Genomic DNA, 24,560 nt, shown 5'->3' on the forward strand with positions numbered 1-24,560 from the left:
ACGGAGAGAAAAGAAGATTCCCGCCCACGAAAAATTATTTTCTGTAGCAACATGAGGTAAAATTGAAGGCTTGGTCAGCCGAATTTTGAAAATCAATGGTGGCGTCATCAGATCACAAAAAAAACGAACTTTCTGATTTTGAAAAGAAAATTTGTTCGAAATTTGATCAAGTATGGCCTGCTTTAAATAGTATACGGATAAAAGATGTTATCAATTCATGAATTACATGACCCATAATATCATTCAAAAATCTTAATTTATAGTAAATAGATTTCATTTGCTCATGTTTGCAGTTATAAAACTGAAGAAACAGGAAAAGTAAATAAAGTTGCTAGTATCAAACAAAACGTGGAACCTTATGCAGATGTGTTGTATATCTGTAGTGAGGACACTGAGCCCTACAAAAACAAGCTGAAAAAAATCAGGATAGCAGAATGTTTATAAATATTTAGGTCAACGATTCTGAGCCATTGCTTTCAAATTTCATGGAAGACCTCATTGTACTGCTGAGATTTCCAGTATCGCACTGCAACTTGTGTAAACAGATTCATCTTCACAGCCCAGTTTCTTATTGAGGAGACAGCTGATTTATTCCAGTTCTTTGTTTGGCAGCATAAATCATGCCATTAGATTATTTTTTATGAAATTTAAAGGGAATCTATAATTTTTATAGTTTTTTTCTTTGTTGAACTCATTTTCACAATAAATTATTTTTTAAACAAGTAAATATATAAATTATTACATAGGGATAATAGATATGTAATGTGTATGAATGCATGTGAGTTAGGGACTGATGTGAATGTAATATATATATTGTATGTAAAGCACTGCGTAAATCGAGAGTGCTATATACCTGTAATTAATAAATAAATACAGCAAAAAAATAAAAGGTAGATTTTGTGAGATCTTGATGAAGGTTACAGTCCCCCCCCTCCCCACCCAAATACACACACATTTCCTCTAATAGCACAAACAGCAACATCTTAAAACCTTAAATTAAGACTGTCATATGAGAAGAACAGGGGTAACCATCGCTGGCCTCCTCACCTTCCTTTAATATAAAAAATAGGTTTCCAGTGGGATCAAGTAGATTACACAGTAGATAATAAGGAAACCCATAATGGGTGGTCCACTTGTTTCACAATAGCTTATCCCTTTCCCGCCGAGCGTACGCAGATGTGCATACTCGGCTTTCCGGGGTTATACCGGGATGATGCCCGCAGCTGCAGGCATCATCCCGGTACTGTTGTTTAGAGTGGGCGATCGGCTTTCCTGGTATAACAACCAATGCCGCTAAAAGCCGCTTGGCTGTTATACCGGAGGAGCGGGAGGGGACGTCCCCCCTCCCGCTGCCTCCCGCCTCTCTTACCGGGCCTCCCGTTCCATTGGGAGGCCTGGTGACCAATCGGCTGCCTCCAGCGGCTGGAAAGAATCTGTGGGCAGCTTCGTTTCAGCCTCCCAATCCTGAACACGGAAGCGACGTCATGACGTCACTTCCCGTTTACTCGGCTGCCAATGGCCCTAGTTTTAAAAAGATACACAGTATTCGGAATCGCCGATCTGAATACTTTGAAGTGCAAAGGAGGGATCGGGGATCTTTTAGACCCCCGATCCCTCCATAAAGAGTCCCCGCAAGCTCGCTCAGCAAAGAAAACGCATATGGAAGTCGCGCCCGCATATGTAAACGGTGTTCAAATCACACGTGAGGTATCGCCGCGATCGTCAGAGCAAGAGCAATAATTCTAGCACTAGACCTCCTCTGTAACTCTAACCTGGTAACCGTAAAAAAAATTTAAAGCGTCGCCTATGGAAATTCTTAGGTACCGTAGTTTGGCGCCATTCCACAAGTGCGTGCAATTATAAAGCGTGACATGTTTGGTGTCTATTTACTCGGCGTAACATCATCTTTCATGTTATACAAAAAAATTGGGGTAACTTTACTGTTTGTTTTTTTTTAAATTCATGAAAGTGTCCCTTTTCCCAAAAATATGCGTTTAAAACACCGCTGCACAAATACGGTATGACATAAAATATTGCAACAATCGCCATTTTATTCTCTAGATTCTCTGCTAAAAAATATATATATAATGTTTGGGGGTTCTAAGTAATTTTCTAGCAAAAAATACGGATTTTAACTTGTAAACACCAAATTTCAAAAATAGGCTTAGTCATGAAAGAGTTATTAAAACAATCATAAGGCTCGGTTCACACTAGGACGACTTGTCAGGCGACCTAGGTCGCCTGACAAGTAGCGTCCCGTTCAGTACAATGGAACCGTTGACTTAGAAAAAGGTTCCTGTACGACTTTGAGGGCGACTTGGGGCGACTTGCATAGACTTCTATACAGAAGTCGTTTTGCAAGTCGCCTGGGCAGTCGTGTGCAGGTCGCCTCGGTGAGGCGACCTGCAAGTCGTGCCGCCTCTGGTGTGAACCGAGGCTTAGACGAAAAAATGTACTTGTCTCTTATCATTTGTATCTTCAGTTCTGATGATATTTTGTTTCAACCACTGAAAGTAAGTGGGTGGTGTTTAGCTAGGATGTAAATTTCACACATAGCTAAGAGCTGTTTTATTGCAGACTCCACATATAATTGTAGGTTTAGAAAATGGAATCCTATTATTCAGTGGCGGCTGGTGGTATATTTTTTGGGGGGGCGACAAACAATCCATCCGCTGACAACCCTGACCCATCTCCCCCCCCCCATGTCAGTCAGGTCATAGGCACCCCCCAGGTTGATCGGTCAGTCGATCGGTCACCAGCCCCACGTTTTCCCCATCTAGGTCAAGGGCAGCGCTTCACCCTGCATCTCCTACTCCTCCTGGGCTTTACAGCGGCTTCCCCTCCATCTCCTCCCTCCTCCTCCTCGGCGGCCAATAGGATTGCTTTTCCTCTCACCCAATTGGGTGATGGGTTTCTGATTGGCCGGGAGCACACCCTTTTTTTTTAAGCCAATTAGAGTTTTAGGCTCTAATCATGTGCTTCTAATAAATTTTTTTTTTTAAACTTTGGAATCCATGCATACGGTGCCCTGCATGTAGATTAGGTGCAGGGTGCATGGGGATTAGGGAGAATCTGATCATTTCAAATTTCTATCTTGAAGTATATGCAAGAATAATAAATCCGTTGTTTCATCGGTTTGGGAAAACATGATATAGGTAATTACATTTCACAAATGTGCGTGGGAAGAAATCGTTTGGTTCACCTGTATTGTCATATCACCTTTTACCAAGCACAAGAAGAGCTTCTATTTTAAGAATATGGAACAATTAGAAAATGTACACAAAGGGATGAGATTGCAGTAAGCCAATATTTTAGTTATGTGAGTCATATGAGCTCAGATATCTCGGTAGTTATTTCCAGACACTGAACAGCATAGCTACAACTGATTGGTAAACATATGGGTGTCAGTTTATGAAACTGTGATCACCGCTGATCACAGTCCATTAACGGTTTACGAAACAGAGATGATCGGGGGGAGAACATGTTTGAACATTTTCTCCGCCGATCATCTACACACGCTGAGAAGCTGTCATTGACTGACACAGAAACAGCCAGTTTATGAAGCTGTGATCTCAGCACTTCACTGACAAACTGAGTCAGAATTCACCCTCCCCGATTCACAAGCTCAGAGGTGGAGAATCGGGGAGTGAAGAGAGAATCCCGGAGGAAGGAGGAAGATTTTTGACTTTCTCCTTCCTTGTTCAGACCCCCGAAGTAAGGTGACCAGATTTTTAAAATGAAATCTGGGGACATCTATTTTTTTTTTTTACTTGTAATGGCAGCAATCGACGACTTTTCGCCCGTCTTCGCCCCCCGCCTCACAGCCTGTCAAGTCTAAAGCCCCATACACACTATCAGATTTTCTGCTGATTTTTTTTTCCTTCAGATTTACCAAAACCATATAATATGAGATCAAACCTTAGGAGTTTCAATTTGTATACAATCAGGCAGGCCCTTGCACTACATGGTTTTGGTAAATCTGAAGACAAAGATATCAGCAGAAAATCTGATAGTGTGTATGGGGCTTTACTCTTCAGGCCCCGGCTACTACTGGGTGGGGAGCAGAGGGAGATCACTCCATTAGGGAAGGGTAGGAGATAAGCAGGCAGGCGGCTGGCCGGGCCTTGAGCCAAGGCAGAAGAACATGCGAGTGGAGCTGAATGGGCATGCCCCCGAAACTGAAGAAATAGTCCCTCCGCTCCGACCAGCACATGATCATCAGAAAGGGGAACAGATAATGGAAAAAAATAAACCCCCATAAGCTAGTAGGAGCGGCAGACGAGGGGGGGGGTGCAATTCAGATTTTTTCTTTTTATTCTGCATGGGCCATCTTTGAAATTGCCCCAGCCCCTGTTAAATCCAATCAGGGGACAAAACTGGGGACAGACTTGGTCCGGGGACAGTGTCCTCAATCCGGGGACTGTCCCCAGAAACCGGGGATGTCTGGTCACCCTACCCCAAAGACAGTAAACAAGTCCCCCTGCCATGTCTGTGTGTGTGTGTGTATATATATATATATATAATGTGTGCGTGTGTATATATAGTGTAAGGGGACAAATATTTTATTACTAGGTTGGCGGTCTCCTCCAGGAATGTCCGTGTAATGAGCAGTGATAATTTATTACTGCTTAACCACTTGCCGACCGGCTCGTGCCGATATACATTGGCAAAGTGGCCGGAGGCGCGCCCTCGGCGATCAGATTCGTAGCAGAACCGATCTTCAGGTCCAGGCCAAATGCTTCCCCTGTCTGTAAGTGTAAACACAGACAGGGGAAGTAATGTCATCTCCCCTCATGGAACTCTTTTCCGTTCCAGAGAGAGGAGAGAGAACATCTTACCGTGAGTGGCACAACACTACAATAACACCAGTACACGTAGGTACACTTGTCACCCCCCCTAGTTAACCCCTTCACTCCCTGTCACTGTGTCACCAATTGCAGTTTTCAGATTTTTCCACTGATCACTGCATTGGTGTCACTTGTGACTCTAATCAGTGTTAGGGCAATTAGTAGTAGGCCCCGTTTTAGGTTTAGGGTACACCTCCCAAACCTCCCTAATAAAGGTTTAACCCCTTGATCGCCCCCGTTAACCCTTTCACCCCCTGTCTGTGTCACTAATAGATTTTTTTTCTGATCGCCATATTAGTGTCACGGGTAGCGCTAGTTAGCCACTTAGATGATTAGTTTCACCGTCAGGTTTTTATAGCGTCAGGTACCCCCATATATTACCTAATAAAGGTTTAACCCCCTGATCACCCGGCAGGTGACATCAGTTAGGTTTCAGCGTCAGTCAGGGTCTGCGTCGCCCCAGGCAGTGTCAGATTAGTGGCAGTAGCGCTAACACCCACGCACACACCATACACCTCCCTTAGTAGTATAGTGTCTGAACTGATCAATATCTGATCTGATCAGATCTATACTAGCGTCCCCAGTAGTTTAGCGTTCCCAAAAACGCAGCGTTAGCGGGCTCAGCCCAGATACCTGCCAGCACCTGCGTTTAGCCCCTCCACCCAGCCCACCCAAGTGCAGTATCAATCGATCACTGTCACTTACAAAACACATAACTGCAGTGTTCGCAGAGACGGGCTTGATCCTTGCGAATGCTAACAGTTTTTTTGTTAGCGTTTGAAGCAGTCGCTGACAGTCAGGTGCTCTTTTTCACCGTCAGGTTTTTATAGCGTCAGGTACCCCCATATATTACCTAATAAAGGTTTAACCCCCTGATCACCCGGCAGGTGACATCAGTTAGGTTTCAGCGTCAGTCAGGGTCTGCGTCGCCCCAGGCAGTGTCAGATTAGTGGCAGTAGCGCTAACACCCACGCACACACCATACACCTCCCTTAGTAGTATAGTGTCTGAACTGATCAATATCTGATCTGATCAGATCTATACTAGCGTCCCCAGTAGTTTAGCGTTCCCAAAAACGCAGCGTTAGCGGGCTCAGCCCAGATACCTGCCAGCACCTGCGTTTAGCCCCTCCACCCAGCCCACCCAAGTGCAGTATCAATCGATCACTGTCACTTACAAAACACATAACTGCAGTGTTCGCAGAGACGGGCTTGATCCTTGCGAATGCTAACAGTTTTTTTGTTAGCGTTTGAAGCAGTCGCTGACAGTCAGGTGCTCTTTTTCACCGTCAGGTTTTTATAGCGTCAGGTACCCCCATATATTACCTAATAAAGGTTTAACCCCCTGATCACCCAGCAGGTGACATCAGTTAGGTTTCAGCGTCAGTCAGGGTCAGGGTCTGCGTCGCCCCAGGCAGTGTCAGATTAGTGGCAGTAGCGCTAACACCCACGCACACACCATACACCTCCCTTAGTAGTATAGTGTCTGAACTGATCAATATCTGATCTGATCAGATCTATACTAGCATCCCCAGTAGTTTAGCGTTCCCAAAAATGCAGCGTTAGCGGGATCAGCCCAGATACCTGCTAGCACCTGCGTTTAGCCCCTCCACCCAGCCCACCCAAGTGTAGTATCAATCGATCACTGTCACTTACAAAACACATAACTGCAGTGTTCGCAGAGACGGGCTTGATCCTTGCGAACGCTAACAGTTTTTTTGTTAGCATTTGAAGCAGTCGCTGACAGTCAGGTGCTCTTTTTTCCTGTGAGTTTCACGAGTTGTACCAGTAAATTTATTTTTTATATATATATAATATAAAATATTCCATGGACTCAACATGTCTCTCAGCAAATAGCTTGGGGTGTCCACTTTAAAAAATGGGGTCATTTGGGGGGTTTTATGCTATCTGGCCATTTCATGGCCTCCGAAACTGTTATAGGTAGTGAGGAGTGAAATCAAAAATTTACGCCCTTAGAAATCCTGAAGGCGGTGCTTGGTTTTTCGGGGTCCTGTACGTGGCTAGACTACCAAAAAGTCTCACACATGTGGTATCTTCGTACTCAGGAGAAGCAGCAGGATGTATTTTTGGGTGTAATTTCACTTATGCTCATGGCATGTTTGAGCAATATATTATTTCAGTGACAACTTTGTGTAAAAATGTATTTATTAATTTTTTTTGTCATTTTTCAATCACTTGTGACAAAAAAATAAAATATTCAATGTGCTCAACAAGCCTCTCAGCAAATTCCTTGGAGTGTCTACTTTCCAAAAAGGGATCATTTGGGGGGGTACTGCCTTGCCATTTTAGAACCTCAAGAAATGAGATAGGCAGTCATAAACTAAAAGCTGCGTAAATTCCAGAAAATGTACCCTAGTTTGTAGACTCTATAACTTTTGCGCAAACCAATAAATATACGCTTATTGATATTTTTTTTTTTTAGCAGAGACATGTGGCTGAATGCTTTTTGGCCTAAATGTGTGACTAAAATTGAGTTGATAGAAAATATAATTTTTTTTTTTTTTTTTACATTTTCAGTCTTTTTCTGTTTATATTGCAAAAAATAAAAACCACAAAGGTAATCAAATACCACCAAAAGAAAGCTCTATTTGTGGGAAAAAAGGACGCAAATTTCGTCAATGTGTCAAAAGTGTCCGATCTGTCCGCTGCAATGTTGCAATACCGCTAAAAATCCAGGATCACCGCCATTACTAGTAAAAAAAAAAATATATATATATATATATATATATATATATATATATATATATATATATATATATATATATATATAAATGCCATAAAACTGTCCAATAGTTTGTAGACACTATAAGTTTTGCGCAAACCAATCAATATACGCTTATTGAAATTTTTTTTTTTACCAAAAATATGTAGAATATATATTGGCCTAAATTGATGCAGAAATAGTTTGTTTGTTTTTTTCTTTTAAATTGGGGGGGGGGATTTATTATAGCAAAAAGTAAAAAATATTTTTTTTTTTCAAAATTGTCTCTCTTTTTTTGTGTATAGCGCGAAAAAATAAAAACCGCAGAGGTGATCAAATAGCACCGAGAAAAAGTACTATTTGTGGGAAAAAAAGGTCACAAATTTTGTTTGGGTACAGAATTGCATGACCGCGCAATTACCAGTTAAAGCGGTGCAGTGCCAAATTGTAAAAAGTGCTCTGGTCAGGAAGGGGGTAAATCCTTCTGGGGCTGAAGTGGTTAATAAACAGACACCTCAGTGTTTTGGTGAATTTCTGGTACTGTAATCTTGTAAAGTCTCACGAGATTCCAGTATCAGGGGCCGTTCTCCACTGTTTGAAGCGTTTGTAGATCGCTTCACTTAGCGATCTACAAAGCTTCATAAACTGGCATCTAGAGGAGAACGAGCTCCTCTGTGAATGCCGGAGAATGGAGCAGTGACATTTTTTCACTGCTTCATAAACGGACACCATGGTCCTTTTGTAAATCTTTGGAAACTCATCCTCTATTGAGTTGTAAAAGTGTCCAGAACTTCTGCAGTAGGTCACCCAACCCCATTGATTTGCTTTCAACTTGGGTATTAGGATCACTTTGTTTTCCATATATTCCTATAACTAATCCAGTAGGGACAGGTGAAAATGATTGTGCCTACTACTCTTTCTTTCTATGTGCAGTTACTTCCTCCCATAACACTGACAGTAGAGGCACAAGAAGACATAATTGTGTTCCCTTAATATGCAAAATGAAATATATAGAAAAGATCATAGGCAGCATTAATGTTGGGTGGATAGAACCCTTACCTAGCATTGGGTCCTAGCTGTGATCCCTTATAAACCATCTACATGGAGTCTGTGTGTCCTTCCTCTGGGTTCTTTGTACCTTGTCCAACTTGGCTCTACAGTATGCATGAATGATTATGATAAGGAAATTAGACTGTAAGGCACCTTTCACACATACGTTCTTCTGTTTTTCAGCCATCCGTTGATGGATGAAAAACTGAAATCAATGCATTCCTATTGAAAAACGGATGTAATTGGATAATCATCTATTTGCATTTGTTTTTATCTGCTTCCATGAACATCTGTTTATTTGAACGGATCAAAGCCCTATTTTTCATCCGTTAAAAAAACGGATCGGACGAAAAACGTATGTAAACGAACGAATGGACTGTTTTTGCATGAAAAAATGGCTCTGGGACTCAAGTGGTTAACCACTTCAGCCCCGGAAGGATTTACCCCCTTCCTGACCAGAGCACTTTTTACAATTTGGCACTGCGTCGCTTTAACTGCTAATTGTGCGTTTTTTGTTTACACTTTTTTTTGTAACTTTTATAACTGTAACCGGTTCCAGGTTCGGGTCTCTCAAAATGCGATGGCATCTTGGGAGACCCTGTGTTTAGTGTGCCTAGTCTGTGCAATGCTGTACCCTACGCTAATACTCAACTAGTGTATGGTAGCGTTCAAAACATTCACCAATGCAAAGACCAGGATTGTCAGGACAGGAGGGACAATAATAGCGAGTGTCACGCCTATATCCGCGCTTGCTGCAGACACAACATCTTTTTTGGGGGGGTTCGTTGGGTAGGGGTACTCGGGAGGACATAAAGGATGGGGGGGTGATCGGGGGTGTATTGTGTGCCTGGCATGTTCTACTGTGTGTGTGTGTGTTTGTGCACTCACATTGCAGTCTTCTCTCCTCGGCACCGGGAACGGAAAATACAGAGCCGAGGAGAGATTACATCATTTCCTCTGCTGCTGTTTACCATACAGCAGCAGAGGAATGATCCCATTGGCTGGGGGTGATCGGTAGGGGGGGCCACGAATGGATGGCCTCCCCCTCACCTCCGATCACCAGGGGACAAATGCCGACCGCCTCGGGCACCGGGGGGGGGGGTCCGATCGGACTCCCTGCCCGCGGGAGGCAGATCACATACAGGTACGTGATTCTGCCTGCCCGTGCCATTCTGCCGACGTATATCGTCATGAGGCAGTCGGCAGGTGGTTAAGGACTCAAGCTGGCAGATATAAAAAAACGGTTGAAAGATGAACGAAAAACGAATAACAAAAGGATGAAAAACTGATGCATTTTTTCTTTGAAAAAAAGTGACTGAACTGATCAAACGAAGGGTCCGCATGTGTGCAAGGGGCCTTAGTGCCTTTAAAGACAAGGTCTAATATAAACGGTTCTGTTTCTGTAGAGTGCTAAGGCCTCATGTACACTGCTGCTGGTAAAGGACATTTAGGAGCAGTTGGGAATTTTTTTCAACTGCTCCTGAACTCTCCTCTATGTTATCTTATCAGTACATGTACACAGGTTCATTTAAAGTCGTTTTTAGGCAGTTGCATTTAGAGGTTTTTTTTGGAACCCAAAAAAATGCATTCAGAAACTGTGTTAGAGGCATTTCAAAAGCCAAACGTGGATAAACGCTGCTTCCCGTGTTTAGGCACATTTTTGTCTAGTAGCGTTTTTAAAGGGAAACATGTTATTTTTTGAGCCTGGAAAATGCTAAAAACACACCAAAAACTCAATTATCACTGTATGCAAGCTTGATATACCATGTGATATTTCCCTCATTAGCCAATTATGCTGTACAATACACAACTTGCATTACTTGACGCTGAAGTTGAGAGTCACCAACAGACGTTCCTCTGGTGGCACGCTTTTCCTCATGTTGGTGTCCATGCGAACTAGACGGGGTCTAACCTTTTCCAAGAGAACGTCAAAGGTGGCAATTGACATACGTGTAAAATTTAAAAATTTCTCTGGGTAATTACGCATCTGAACATACATATTAGAAAAGTATCCGTGGACATGCGTTGAGCCATCAATGGATGTGTCCAGTAGCGACGAACTCTGATCCTCTCACGCAATTTTCTACATCTTTGGAGCCTCAGCAAAAGCAACATCAGGAGCATTTCCTCACACGTGCTCATCATGGGATCCATATTAACAAACCAACCAAAAAATAACAGCTAGCTACAAGCACACTGCTTTCTCAGCTGCTACTCACACTGTTCTCTCACAGAATGGCTGAAATAGTTAATAAATACTTGTTTTTAGTGCTTTCCAGTCATTTGGGAGGGTCTCCTGAGGTTATCTTTAGTAAACGCTTCTGAACGCAAATGCGGCTAAACGCAGCTAAACATGGCTTGTAAACGCTGCTAAACACAATTTTTTAAACGTGGATTAATAGCTGTGATGTTCCAGCATTCAGGAGAGGTTGAGAAATGTCTCATGTACATGAAGCCTAGATGAAGATGTCAGATCAATAACAATTAAGAAGATAAATAATAATTGTTTCAACATAAAATCAATTAAACAGGATAACATTTTCATAGAAATACAAATAAAAATGGAGAGTTCAGATCTAAGTCAGGTTTAGCAAGAATAATAAGAAGTGTCCTGGGGAGCATATGGGCGTTTGCCCTCTAGGCCAGTATACATGGATATGTTGGGTTGGTGGCCCTGAGTAGAGATACTTTACTATTCAGACAACGTTCATAGCAAGACCTGCAGTCAGTGACACATACGAGGCATTACATATTTACCTAATCCCTGTTCAGACCTAAAATAACAACTGACAGTGCAGATTTCCTTTGCGGCTCTGAGATATCATGTGACTAAATGCCAAGGAAGCTGATGCTGGAAAATGTAGGTTACAATAATCCATGTCCTTTAGGAACACCCATCATTTATCATGCCTACCAATCCGTATGTCACCATGTTGCATTTTGCAAGGTTCACTTTCTTTAGCCCACACAATTCTGCCCCTAACAGTACAGGGCTAGTTGTTTGTGTGTTTGAAAACTGAAAAAAAATTGTCAATAAAATGTGGAAGGGTCAGAACTCAAGTATGTTTTGTAATTGCTGTGTAACCACATGGCAGATTCTCCTTAATACTGAGCCTGGTGACCGTTGTCTCCACCACAAAAAGAGATGGAAAAACCAACATTTTTGAGTTGTCACGAGAACAGGAAGTGAGGAGAAATTTTTAACTGACTAAATCTGTTCTGGTGACAACTGTCTAAGAGAGGATATCTACTTGCTTTGGAAAGATCTTTGCTTACTTCCTGTGTCCCTGGGACAGGAAATGAAGAGAAATCTTCTAGACAGGACACAGATAAGGAAAAAAAACGACAGGAAATGTAACCATTCCTTACTACTTCTACTTCTTTAGTTAAACTTTATTGTTATTCCTCAGCTACTTTTGTTTAAACCTGTAAAACTAGTGTCAACTAGTACAGTAACTGTTTTTTTTTTTTTTTTTTTTTTTTTATAAATTGACTCCAAATTAAATTAACAGTGTTTGCCATTCTAATAATATACTAAAAGATGTTTTTTTTTCTCTGTTTTGGATAGTGTTAGAGCCTCCGTCAGGTTTTAATGGCTGTTAGTGTCCCCATTGGAGAGATTTTACCTTCATCCTGACAGAACAGATAAGCAATGGGAAATGTTAGAATGCCTGCTGTCTGTACCTACTGCTCCACACCCCCTTTCTCATACAGGCACTACAGGCAGAAAGTGATAAAAAAAAATCTCCCCGGTGGGGTCCCTATCCAAAAAAAAATAAAATAGGTTGTCAAAATTAGTCCTCTACAACATTTTTCTCAGAAAAACTTAAATGCTGTCATAGATGACTTCTTATTTGCAATTGCTATTTACCTGGTTTAAAGTAGTTGCTAAGCCAGTGACATTGCTAAAATCCCCTCTGCTATATTAAATAATGTACCCAGTGCATGTGTTTTTAAAAAATAATGCCGCTGTGTACCTCATCGTGACCTGCCACCTCTGTTCTCTCTCGATCGGAGAACAACAGCAAATGGGGCTGAGAAACCCCCCCCCCCGCTGACGTCAGTCAGGAGGAGGAGAAGAGGAGAGAGGCAGCCGGTCATGTGAGCTCCAAATGGCTCTATAAAATAAGGTAAAACAGCGTCATTTAAAAAAAACAAAATGTATGCAATGGGGACTGGGGAAGGAGGAGGGCTCGGAAATGTCATACAGCAATCTTACCCGGAAGTGGGAGCGGGTACCTGTCAAAACCAGGTACCCGCTCCCCACTCCCCTGCCAAAAGTGCCAAATGTGGCAGTGGAGGGGGGAAGGGCACGAACAAGCGGAGCTTCACTTTTTGGGTGGAGCTCCACTTTAAAGATTTTAATGATTTTATTTGAAGACTGTCAGTCAGTGACTACTGTTTAGGACACTATTGAATAAGATGTTAGCTGGTGAAGATGCCAAGTATGAGCTGAAATAACTACTAAGCTATTGCTTACCATTTACATTTTATAATTAAATTAGGCTAAATATTGCTTATTCCTCTCCCTTATAATTTATGAAATGTTGTTATACAAGGAATATATAATGAATAACAAAAAGTAATTCGCAAACATCTATTACTCTTATGCTGGAAGCACTTTTGCCAATCTGCTTTTGAACTGATCGATTTAATGTAATGTTTTCAATTTTAGATGTACCGGGATCAATGCCAGATGCGCAATGGGAAGGTGACCTCAGAGCAATTAAGTGGGGAGACATGAATGATCACGGCGGTTGTCATGGTAATTCTTCCTTTCGTTTCATTACTACTTTAGCATCTGATGTATGAAAGTGAATCATGATAGTGCACCGAATTATATAATAAAATATAAATGATTTCAAAATGCAAGTCACAAGGAGAAATTATGATTAAAACATGTCAGGAATGCATTTTAATATTCCAGTAAAAAAAATTATTATATACTCCCTGAATATCTTTCTGACATCTTTTCAGCAGAGCAGCCAACTACTGTCTGAATGGGCAGAAATTTTATGTGTATATGCACTCCCCCAACAGAGCCAGGCATCTCCATGAACAATCATTCTTAAAATAGTTGTAAACCCTCACATATACCCAGTGAAGTGATTGGGTGATACAAAGAGATGAAACAAATCCTAATACATAAGTTGTATTTGTTTACTGTATCTGTAGACCTCTCATCTTTACAAAAGTACAAAGTGCACATTTTACACAGCATTTCTGAGTTTCAGAAGGCAGGGGGCAGCGATCTGATGTCACACACTGCACAGCTCAGAAAGGAGAGCTCAGTGTACTCTGAAACCAGAGAGGAGAGAACACACCATCTCTACACAGTCTCATAGGGAAACATGCTGTCAATCAACTGCTGTGCGCAGAAGTAGGAGCAGAGCCTTCTCCTGGAATCACTTGGTGTCATAATAGACTGTTAGAACTGACTCATGCAGATAACAGAGGAATGACAGAGCAGACAGAAATCACACTTAGTGCTTTGGGTTTGAGGCAAGTACACACTATAGAAGGATATGCTTTGTTCATCTTTTTCATTTCAGGGGTTTACAACCATTTTAAGCTGGCCATATACAGTTACATTTGTTTCATATGCACATATCACATATGTACAAAAATTATTAAAACATCTTTATTCTTTCTTGCCATCAAGTTGCCACGGAGTTATTTAAATTTGTTTTAAAAGCCCTTAAAATTTCATCCGGATCTTCTATTTGAATGGAATCCGATACATATTAAACAGGTTTCATTGCAATATGTACAGTATTTCCTGAGCGAAAACCATATCCACATTTGGAATTAGTCTTATTTGAGAAAACATTTCCATCCTGCTCCTTTGAATTTTCTAATTTCTCTAGTGAAAAAAAATGAATGTCAATTTGACCCCACTAATCATTAGAAAATGGAACAAATTTTCAGAAAATTAAAATTTGGAAGCTAAATGGTGTAAGGCCAGTTTTAGGAGACAAAGCAATCAATGGGGATGGACTTTACCAGATGACTGTCATTGTTTTCAGGGGCGCCCAAGTACTCCTCTGATCTAAATGTGGTTGGAATGTGCATACATAGCCTATTGACATCTTGGGTAGATTACCCTCTGTGTTTTTATAGATTTTGATAAATACTTGTCCTATGAAGGAACATGTGACTTCCTCCAAGGATGCAGTGCTGGGGCCTGAGTATCCAGGTTTGAATACTGTCAACTGACCAAAAGATGGAAATAATTTTCGTCTTTAGGTTCAACCCCATCTAGGATGGGGCTTACACAAATTTAACACTTAGCTATCTGGCAAAGGTACAAAGGAAAATGCAGGGAAGGGAAGTATCAGCCGGTGTTGGGTTTTTCTTACAGATGTACCCGTCACTGTAACAATACTATACAATCACATTTTAAAGGGCTATGCCAATCTGTGGAAACTGAAAATAAACAGATAACAGGAATGTTTAATCCAATAACATTAATCTCTGCTCTTTCAAACAGAATTTGGTGGAGGATATGTGTTAGTAATTGATGTTGTCATCATCCATATGGTTGTTGTCCATAAGCCATGTTGTCCACCCAAAACCTTTTGGGTTTTGGATAGAGTGAAGAATGAACAGTTGTCCTATTAGATTTTACTGCTGTCTGGGCCGTTGTTACGGTCAGACATTTTACAGTCTGATCATACAATCTCTGAATAACCAACTTTAGTTTTACCAAAATATGGATTATGAGGACCTACCTGAATTAGCCTATTTGTACCCAATTAGACAGGCCCTTGCATTACATAATTGTTGGTAGATCTAAAGGAGGTTATAACGTGTATGGTGGAACAATAGGGATTTTTGCTTACTTACTGCCAACATGACGCACATTTTAACAAAGAAATTATAGAGGAAATATGTGACAGGGTCACAGGCAGAAATAAAAATACTTTTTTTAGATTAGGTAGAGTAAAGGAAGTCTAGAACCCCTGTCAGCTTTTAAATGCAGTCTGTGTCCCTGTTGCAGATTTTCCCTTGTTTCCTGTCTTTCTCTGTTGGTTGTCCTCATGACAATAGGTGAGAGTAAACCACCCTAGCAAAGAACCAGAGACAGTAAAATCCTAATGCTTACTCACTCTATACAAAACTAAAAAAAAAAATATACAAAGACAAAAAAGTTTTGGCTGGACTTACATCATTTAAATATTACTGACTGTTCCTCTTAAAACTCTTTAGGAACTACCGTATTTGTATTACATTGTATGTGGAATTCTCTTTGGCATCATACATATTTATTATAGAAGTAAGCAGTAGAATATAAATAATAGGGGAAAGATAATTCAGTTTGTGCTCTGCAAAATCTTTTTTGTTTTATCTCCATAGCAGTTTAGACATCAAGGGAATATTAAAGTATTCCTTTGTGAGAGACCCTACGAATGTGTTTATAGTATGCTAGCGTCTGGGGAATAAGACCTGTGTGAGTCACTTTTTGCAGTCTGCAGGAGAAAACATTTATCTCAGTGCGGTGCAAACACAGTTATGTTATGCCAACACAAAACTCTATACCTGCAAAAAAAAAAAGATTTAATTATTTACCCACCCAAAACCTATCTTTAAAAAGCTTTTAAACTACAGTAAATTTAGGATTCTTAGGTAATGCATCTTTGGGATAGGAGACCTGTAATCAGAAGTGATATTTCATATATATGGTGATAACTTACTTACCAACAATATGGGTCCGGCTCCCAGTACACAGTTAATCCTGCCCATGGTCTATATTTTATCGGCCCTCTTTCTGGGTGGGGATGCCTGCTGCCTTCGGTTGAATCCTGTGATGAGGTTGCAGGGGGCAGGACCAAGCCTCGCTGTCTGTGTCTATGGACACACGCAGCATGGCTCAGGATCAAGCCCACAGTTGTGCCACAATATGAAGCAGCTTCCTATGGTGGCACACCGAGAAGAGGAGGCAGGATCACCAGAAGAGGAGGATCAGGGCCGCTCTGTGCAATTCTGTTGCACAGGAGCGGGTACATATAACATGTTTTTATTTTAAAAAATGTAACTTTACAATCACTTTAACAAACCATGACAAACATGTGCCTGTTGGGGCCTAAGACCTTGCCATTAAAGTGTGAATAAACAAAGGCTTTGGCTCTTCTTACATGCTATATAACAGAGCGTCCATATTCACAAAGCCATTAAAGCATTTGTTTTGTGTAGATTGAAATATTCCTGGTTGATCCTGCCTTCAGCTGTTCCTCCCATCTTCTTTGTGTCCCCACTGCCACCTGAGATTGTATAGACCAGCTGGTGTCCTCTATGGAGCATGCATACTTGCCAACAGTCCCGATTTTTCCAGAGACAATCCTGAAAATTGGGCCCTGGTCCCAATCTGAGCGTGTCCCACTCAAAATCATGATTTTTTTGCTTTTGTCCCGGGAATGGGGATAGGACTCTATCCCCGTATGTTCAGTGGAGAGGAGAGGGGCCTCCGATCCATGCAGATAATCGGCTTCTCTCTTCAGTGCAAACAATTCGCTTGTACACTGAAGCCGGTTAGCTGCGCGAATTGGAGGCCTCTCCCCTCTCCACTGAACACACAGGGAAAGAGACCTGCCAAGCTCGGCCTCCACGATGGTGAGCTGGTCTAATGTAATGACGGTGGTCAGCGGAGATCAAATCATGCAGGAGGGACTCTGCTGGGGGCACCTGTGATGTAAGGAGGGACTATATTGCGGGCACCTGTGATGTAAGTAGAGACTCTGCTGGGGCACCTGTCATGTAAGGAGGGACTCTACTGGGGGCACCCATGATGTTAAGAGGGACTCTACTGGGGGCACCTGTGATGTAAGAAGGGACTCTGCTGGGGACACCTGTGATGCAAGGAGGGACCCTACTGGGGGCACCTATGATGTAAGGAGGAACTATACTGGGGGCACCTGGTGTAAGGAGGGACTCTACTGGGGGCACCTGGTGTAAGGAGGGACTCTACTGGGGGCACCTGGTGTAAGGAGGGACTCTGCTGGGGGCACCTGATGTAAGGAGGGACTCTGCTGAGGGCACCTGATGTAAGGATGTAATCTGCTAGGGGCACCTGATGAAAGGAAAGACTCTACTGGGGGCACCTGATGTAAGGAGGGACTCTACTGGGGGCACCTGATGTAAGGAGGGACTCTACAGGGGGCATCTGATGTAAGAAGGGACTCTACTGGGGGCATCTGATGTAAGGAGGGACTCTACTGGGGGTATCTGATGTAAGGAGGAACACTGATGGAGACACCTGATGTAAGCAGGGACTCTACTGGGGGCCCCTGTGATGTAAGGAGGAAATCTATTGGGGGCCCCTGTGATGTAAGGAGGGACTCTGCTGGGGACACCTGTGATGTAAGGAGGGACTCTGCTGTGTGCACATCACAGGTTCTGGGGGCACCTGTGATGTAAGGAGGAACTCTTCTGTGGGCACGTCACAGGTTCTGGGGGCACCTGTGATGTAAGGAGGGACTATTCTGTGGGCACCTGTGATGTAAGGAGGGACTCTGCTAGGGCACCTGTGATGTAAGGAGGGACTCTGCTAGGGCACCTGTGATGTAAGCAGGGACTCTGTTGGGGACACCTGTGATGTAGGGAGGGACTCTGTTGGGGGCACATCACAGGTGCTGAGGCACCTGTGATGTGAGGAGGGACTCTGCTGGGGCACCTGTGATGTAAGGAGGGACTCTGCTGGGGCACCTGTGATGTAAGGAGGGACCCTGCTGGGGCACCTGTGATGTAAGGAGGGACTCTGCTGGGGCACCTGTGATGTAAGGAGGGACTCTGCTGGGGGCACCTGTGATGTAAGAAGGGACTCTACTGGGGGCACCTGTGATGTAAGGAGGGACTCTACAGGGGGCACCTGTGATGTAAGTATGGACTCTACAGGGGGCACCTGTGATGTAAGGAGGGACTCTACAGGGGGCACCTGTGATGTAAGGAGGGACTCTACAGGGGGCACCTGTGATGTAAGGAGGGACTCTACTGGGGCACCTGATGTAAGGAGGGACTCTGCTGGGGGCATCTGGTGTAAGGAGGGACTCTGCTGGGGGCACCTGGTGAAAGGAGGGACTATGCTGGGGGCACCTGATGTAAGGAGGAACTCTAATGGAGACACCTGATGTAAGCAAGGACTCTACTGGGGCCACCTGTGGTGTAAGGAGGGGCTCTACTGGGGGCCCCTGTGATGTAAGGAGGGACTCTTCTGGGGGCACCTGTGATGTAAGGAGGGACTCTGCTTGGGACACCTGTGATGTAAGGAGGGACTCTGCTGTGGGCACATAACAGGTTCTGGGGGCACTTGTGATGTAAGGAGGGACTATTCTGGGGGGACCTGTGATGTAAGAAGGCACTCTGCTGGGGACACTTGTGATGTAAGGAGGGACTCTGCTTGGGACACCTGTGATGTAAGGAGGGACTCTGCTGTGGGCACATAACAGGTTCTGGGGGCACCTGTGATGTAAGGAGGGACTCTGCTGGGGCACCTGTGATGTAAGGAGGGACATTGCTGGGCACCTGTGATGTAAGGAGGGACTCTGCTGGGGACACCTGTGATGTAAGGAGGGAATCTGCTGGGGCACCTGTGATGTAAGGAGGGACTCTGCTGGGGCACCTGTGATGTAAGGAGGGACTCTGCTGGGGCACCTGTGATGTAAGGAGGGACTCTGCTGGGGGCACCTGTGATGTAGGGAGGGACTTGTGACAGACTCACCCAGGACAGAGGCTTTTGGAGGGGACTGAATGTGAGCCTCTTGCCTACAGATTATGGGCCCTGGCATTTGGGATACCCTTGAGGTGTTGTTACTTTGGCTTCGGGTCCTTGTCCCCCAGGACACAGACTCTGGGGACCCTGTATTTGCCATATTAGCAATAGTGAGTCATACTGTTGGTAACACATAGTGTGAGGAGATGCTAATATCAACTCCACTCACCTGTCTGATGTCTGCTATAATGTGTTTAATGTAAATGAGTCAGTCTGGCTTACCACGACTTCTAAGGGTATTCCACACATTGTTGTTTGTTCTAATTAACCCTGTGTTGATGTTTATGGTAATGAGCTAGGAGACGTAGTCACCTAGTCTGGGTAAATGATTTAGTAAACTAGCTCATGTTAATTAGGTTACAGTTGTATTGTTAGAGTAATATGAGCAGGAGGGGGGAACCTCCTCTAACGCCATATAAAGTCTTGTAATTTTGATTCTAAAATAATAGTCCATGTTAGCAGTGAAACAAGTGTCGCCTTGTTTTGTGCTTATGACTGGTTGGAATATCTGATATACGTATCCAGACTGGGAGGAAGTGGTATACTGACGGAAGCACTCAAGTGGAGTGGGGAACGTTCCGTGACATTGGTAGCAAGCAGTGGGACGCTTCCTGCAGTCTGGGATATCCAAACCTCCACCTGGATCCAAGATCAGGATAGCAGACTTCGGTCACCCCAGCAGAGATATGGACCTGGCATCAGAATAACCGGGGCTGCTGCGGATTGTCCTTTCAGCATACTCCTGGACTGTGTCTGAGGATGAATACCTGGAGCTTAGGCAGCAAATTCGGGTGGAGCTCTGGATTGGAGCCCTCCAGCTCGCTGGTATAAAACAGGGTAAGTGCTTTCTGACCCCAGAGCAACGAGCCAGTGACCAACGGGCATTGCAGATGGCATTCCTGGGAGAGCAGCCCCAGGAGCAATGGGTGACTGAGTTGGACAGGTTGGTCCAGCAGGAGATAGAGCTGGACAATCATTATCGGGCTCTGCAATGGCACGCAGAGCAGGGATATTTAGGGGAGACAACAGAGGGATATGACTTTGGAGGCCCTGGATTGCTGTGGGAGAGCCTTACAGATCGTTTTGTGTTTGGCGATAAAGGGGAACCTGCCCTTGAGGACCTGCGAGAATATAGAGAGGCTATGCTCGGTCCGGCAGGGGTCTCAGAGCTCAAACCTGATCTGGACCATTTGCTAAGGAAGGAACAGCATCTGGAAAGGGCATACAGGAAACTGCTAGAACACGTTCAGCAGCATGCCAGAGAATCGGCAGTGGAAAATCTGGAGATTGCCTTCCCCAAACCTAAAGTGCTGACAACAGGGCAGAGCTCTGCTAACCTCTGCCCAGCACTGATAGCATCTTCTGGGTTCTATGGACAGGAGATGGTGAACCTCTATCCCCAGACATCAGTTGCAGAGACAGGGGATTTGATAGACTTTTCTGCTGAGGAAGAACAACCTGATGAGCCTCCAGCAGAAGAGTTGCTATCAGGGCCAAAGTTCACTGTGCTCTGCCCAGCACCAACAGTGGCTTTGGTCTTCTTGAGAGAAAAGGTAGTCGGCCTTTCTCCGAAAACAATGACAGGGACATGTGATTTTCTGCCAGCAGTATCTATGGAGTTACAACAAACTTCTCCAGCTGAAGATCTGGTAACTGAACAGAGGGTCGAAGACATCTGTTCCACACTTTTAGCAATTCCAGAGACTGGGGATTTAATAGATGTCTCTGTAGAGGAGGAACCAAGTAGCAAACCCCCAGAAGTGCTGGCAACCGGACAGAGAGTCCAAGACCTCTGCCCCACACCTGCAGCAATTCTGGAGGCCCAGGGTGAGGAGGTGGCAGTCTATCGTGAGCTGCAGATCAGGATCCAAGGAGAGAATGCAGTCATCACCTCACAACTGCAGCTTGATTTGGTGTCGGTGGATGGGCCTGTGGCCTCCACTAACAGAAAACCAGCAGAAGTGCTGGCAACCGGGCAGAGTGCTACCAACCTCTGCCCAGCACCGGCAACAACTGCGGAGTTCCAGGGAGCTTGGACAGTCGGCCTCTCTCCCCAACAGTTAGCTGGAGCAGATAATATAGGGATGCTCCTACGCCAAGCTAAATCGCTGGCAACAGGGCAGAGCGCTGTTGGCTTCTGCCTAGCACCTACAGTTTCTTTGCAGCTTCAGGGAAATGTAACAGTGGGCCCCTCTGCCCAGCAACAGGCCAAGCCATGGAATGTTAAACACCACCCAGCTGAAGCGCTGACAGATGGACAGAGAGTCAATGACCTCTGCCTCACACCTACTGAGGTCAACTATTCCTTGCAGTCAAGAAAGGAGATCATGCGGACAGACTTTGTGAGTTCACTCTGCCTGACTAACGCATGTCCAGACCAGGTGGAGGTCTGGGACCTTGTTAGTCAACTTTTGATGGGGGAGAAATGTGACAGACTCACCCGGGACAGAGGCTTTTGGAGGGGACTGAATGTGAGCCTCTTGCCTACAGATTATGGGCCCTGGCATTTGGGGTACCCTTGAGGTGTTGTTACTCTGGCTTCAGGTCCTTGTCCCCCAGGACACACAGACTCTGGGGACCCTGTATTTGCCATATTAGCAATAGTGACTGAGTCATACGGTTGGGACACAAACTGTGAGGAGATGCTAATATCAACTCCACTCACCTGTCTGATGTCTGCTATAATGTGTTTAATGTAAATGAGTCTAGTCTGGCTTACCACAGCTTCTAAGGATATTCCACACATTGTTGTTTGTTCTAATTAACTCTGTGTTGATGTTTATGGTAATGAGCTAGGAGACGTAGTCACCTAGTCTGGGTAAATGATTTAGTAAACTAGCTCATGTTAATTAGGTTACAGTTGTATTGTTAGAGTAATATGAGCAGGAGGGGGGAACCTCCTCTAACGGCATATAAAGTCTTGTAATTTTGATTCTAAAATAACAGTCCATGTTAGCAGTGAAACAAGTGTCGATTTGTTTTGTGCTCATGAGCGGTTGGAATATCTGATATCCGTATCCAGACTGGGAGGAAGTGGTATACTGACGGAAGCACTCAAGTGGAGTGGGGAACGTTCCGTGACAGGACTCTACTGGGGGCACCTGTGATGTAAGGAGGGACTCTACTGGGGGCACCTGTGATGTAAGGATGGACTTTGCTGGGGAAACCTGTGATGTAAGGAGGCACTCTGCTGGGGGCACCTGTGATGTAAGGAGGCACTCTGCTGGGGACACCTGTGATGTAACGAGGGACTCTGCTGGGGACACCTGTGATGTAAGGAGGGGCTTTGCTAGGGACACCTGTGATGTAAGGAGGGACTCTGCTGGGGGCACATCACAGGTGTTGGGGGCACCTGTGATGTAAGGAGGGACTCTGCTGGGGCACCTGTGATGTAAGGAGGGACTCTGCTGGGGGCACCTGATGTAAGGAGGGACTCTGCTGGGAATGCCTGATGTAAGGAGGGATTCTGATGGAGACACCTGATGTAAGGAGGGACTCTGTTGGGGACACCTGATGGTATCTGGTGGCAGGCGACGTGGCAAGGCGATGCTCAGGGCTCCCACTGATTCTGCATTATGGTGAGTTGAACTATTTCATTTTATATTACAATGTAATAATAGAAATAATGCACTTCAATCATCCTGACCTCAATACCAACCATGGTGCCGTGATGATTGAAGCACTAACACCAGTTGTTTGGAGTATCTTTATCTGCTGATTGTTAAACTTTATGGAATACACACCCCCTTTGAGCCACGCACAATATGTAGTTTAACCACTTCCCTACCAGGCTAATTCTGACATTTCTCTCCTACATGTAAAAATCATCATTTTTTTGTTAGAAAATTACATAGAACCCCCAAACATTATATATGTTTTTTTAGCAAAGACCCTAGAGCATACAATGGCGGTTGTTGCAACTTTTTATCTCACACAGTATTTGCGCAGGAATTTTTCTAACGCGTTTTTTTGGAGAAAAAAACAAAATAGTAAAGTTAGCCCAATATTTTTACATATTGTGAAAGATGAAGTTACGCCGAGTAAATAGATACCTAACATTGCACACGCTCGTGGAATGGCGCCAATGTTCAGTACTTAAAAATCCACATAGGCGACGCTTGAAATTTTTTTACTGGTTACATGTTTTGAGTTACAGAGGAGGTCTAGGGACAAAATTATTGCTCTCGCTCCAATGTTCGCGGCGATACCTCACATGTATGGTTTGAACACCGTTTCCATATGTGGGCGGGACTTACGTATTTGTTCGCTCCTGCGTGGGAACACACGGGGACAGCGGCGCATTAAATTTTTTTTTTTTTTATTGTTAATTTTATTTTATTTTTTTTATTTTGACATTTTTTTGAAAACAATAAAATTTGATCACTTTTATTCCTATTACAAGGAATGTAAACATCCCTTGTAATAGGAATATGACATGACAGGTCCTCTTAATAGTGATATATGGGGTCAATAAGACCCCATATCTCACCACTAGGCTGGGAAGCCTGAAATAAAAAAAAATAAATAAAACGATCACTGCTTCCCAGTCGAAGCGGCGTAGTTTTTTTGAATGGAGAGGCCGGGCGTGACGTCATAACATCGCGCCCGGCCTCCGATGATCATAGAGACTCCGGCGACCATCTGGTCTGCCGGAAATCTCTATGATCTACATCCGGCGCCGGTGGATCTGCTCTCCGCCTCACCGATCGTAACGGTGAGTCGGAACAAGCACTGGAGGGCGGTGGGAGGGGGGGACGTCCCCTCTTGCTTCCCATAGGAACGATCAAGCAGCGGAACGGCCGCTATGATTGTTCCTATGGTGTAGAGATTCGCCGGCTGAAACCAGCAATATCTGAATGATGTCTGTAACTACAGGCATCATTCAGATATACCCGCTCAAAGCCCAGGACGTCATATGACGTGGGCGGGTGGGAAGTGGTTAAACTACAGCCATTTTTCGCCACATCACGCTTCCAGTGCTGCATTTTTCTTCACCCGCAAGTGATGCCTACAAACGAATGCCTCGCCCCTTAATTATAATAAGACTCCGCCTACAGACAAAAAAGTGTCCCTATAAAGTTTTTCACAATGTTGGCAACTATGAGCATGCTCAATTTCCTTGTCAAAAGAAGTTTATTGAGTATACAATGTTATAAAGATACATAAAGTAAGTTTAC

At 43.9% G+C, this 24,560-nt stretch overlaps 1 protein-coding gene across 1 annotated transcript in view; it reads left to right on the forward strand.

Moving 5' to 3' along the window:
- Positions 1-24,560, forward strand: part of GCNT2 (glucosaminyl (N-acetyl) transferase 2 (I blood group)) — a 106,371-nt gene that overhangs the window by 76,080 nt on the left and 5,731 nt on the right. The window contains exon 2 of the mRNA XM_073631041.1: positions 13,294-13,383. Within this exon, the coding sequence (XP_073487142.1) occupies positions 13,294-13,383 (90 nt within the window). The remainder of the gene's footprint in view (positions 1-13,293; positions 13,384-24,560) is intronic.

The sequence above is a fragment of the Aquarana catesbeiana genome, linkage group LG05, assembly GCF_042186555.1.
Source record: "Aquarana catesbeiana isolate 2022-GZ linkage group LG05, ASM4218655v1, whole genome shotgun sequence".
NCBI lineage: Eukaryota > Metazoa > Chordata > Amphibia > Anura > Ranidae > Aquarana > Aquarana catesbeiana.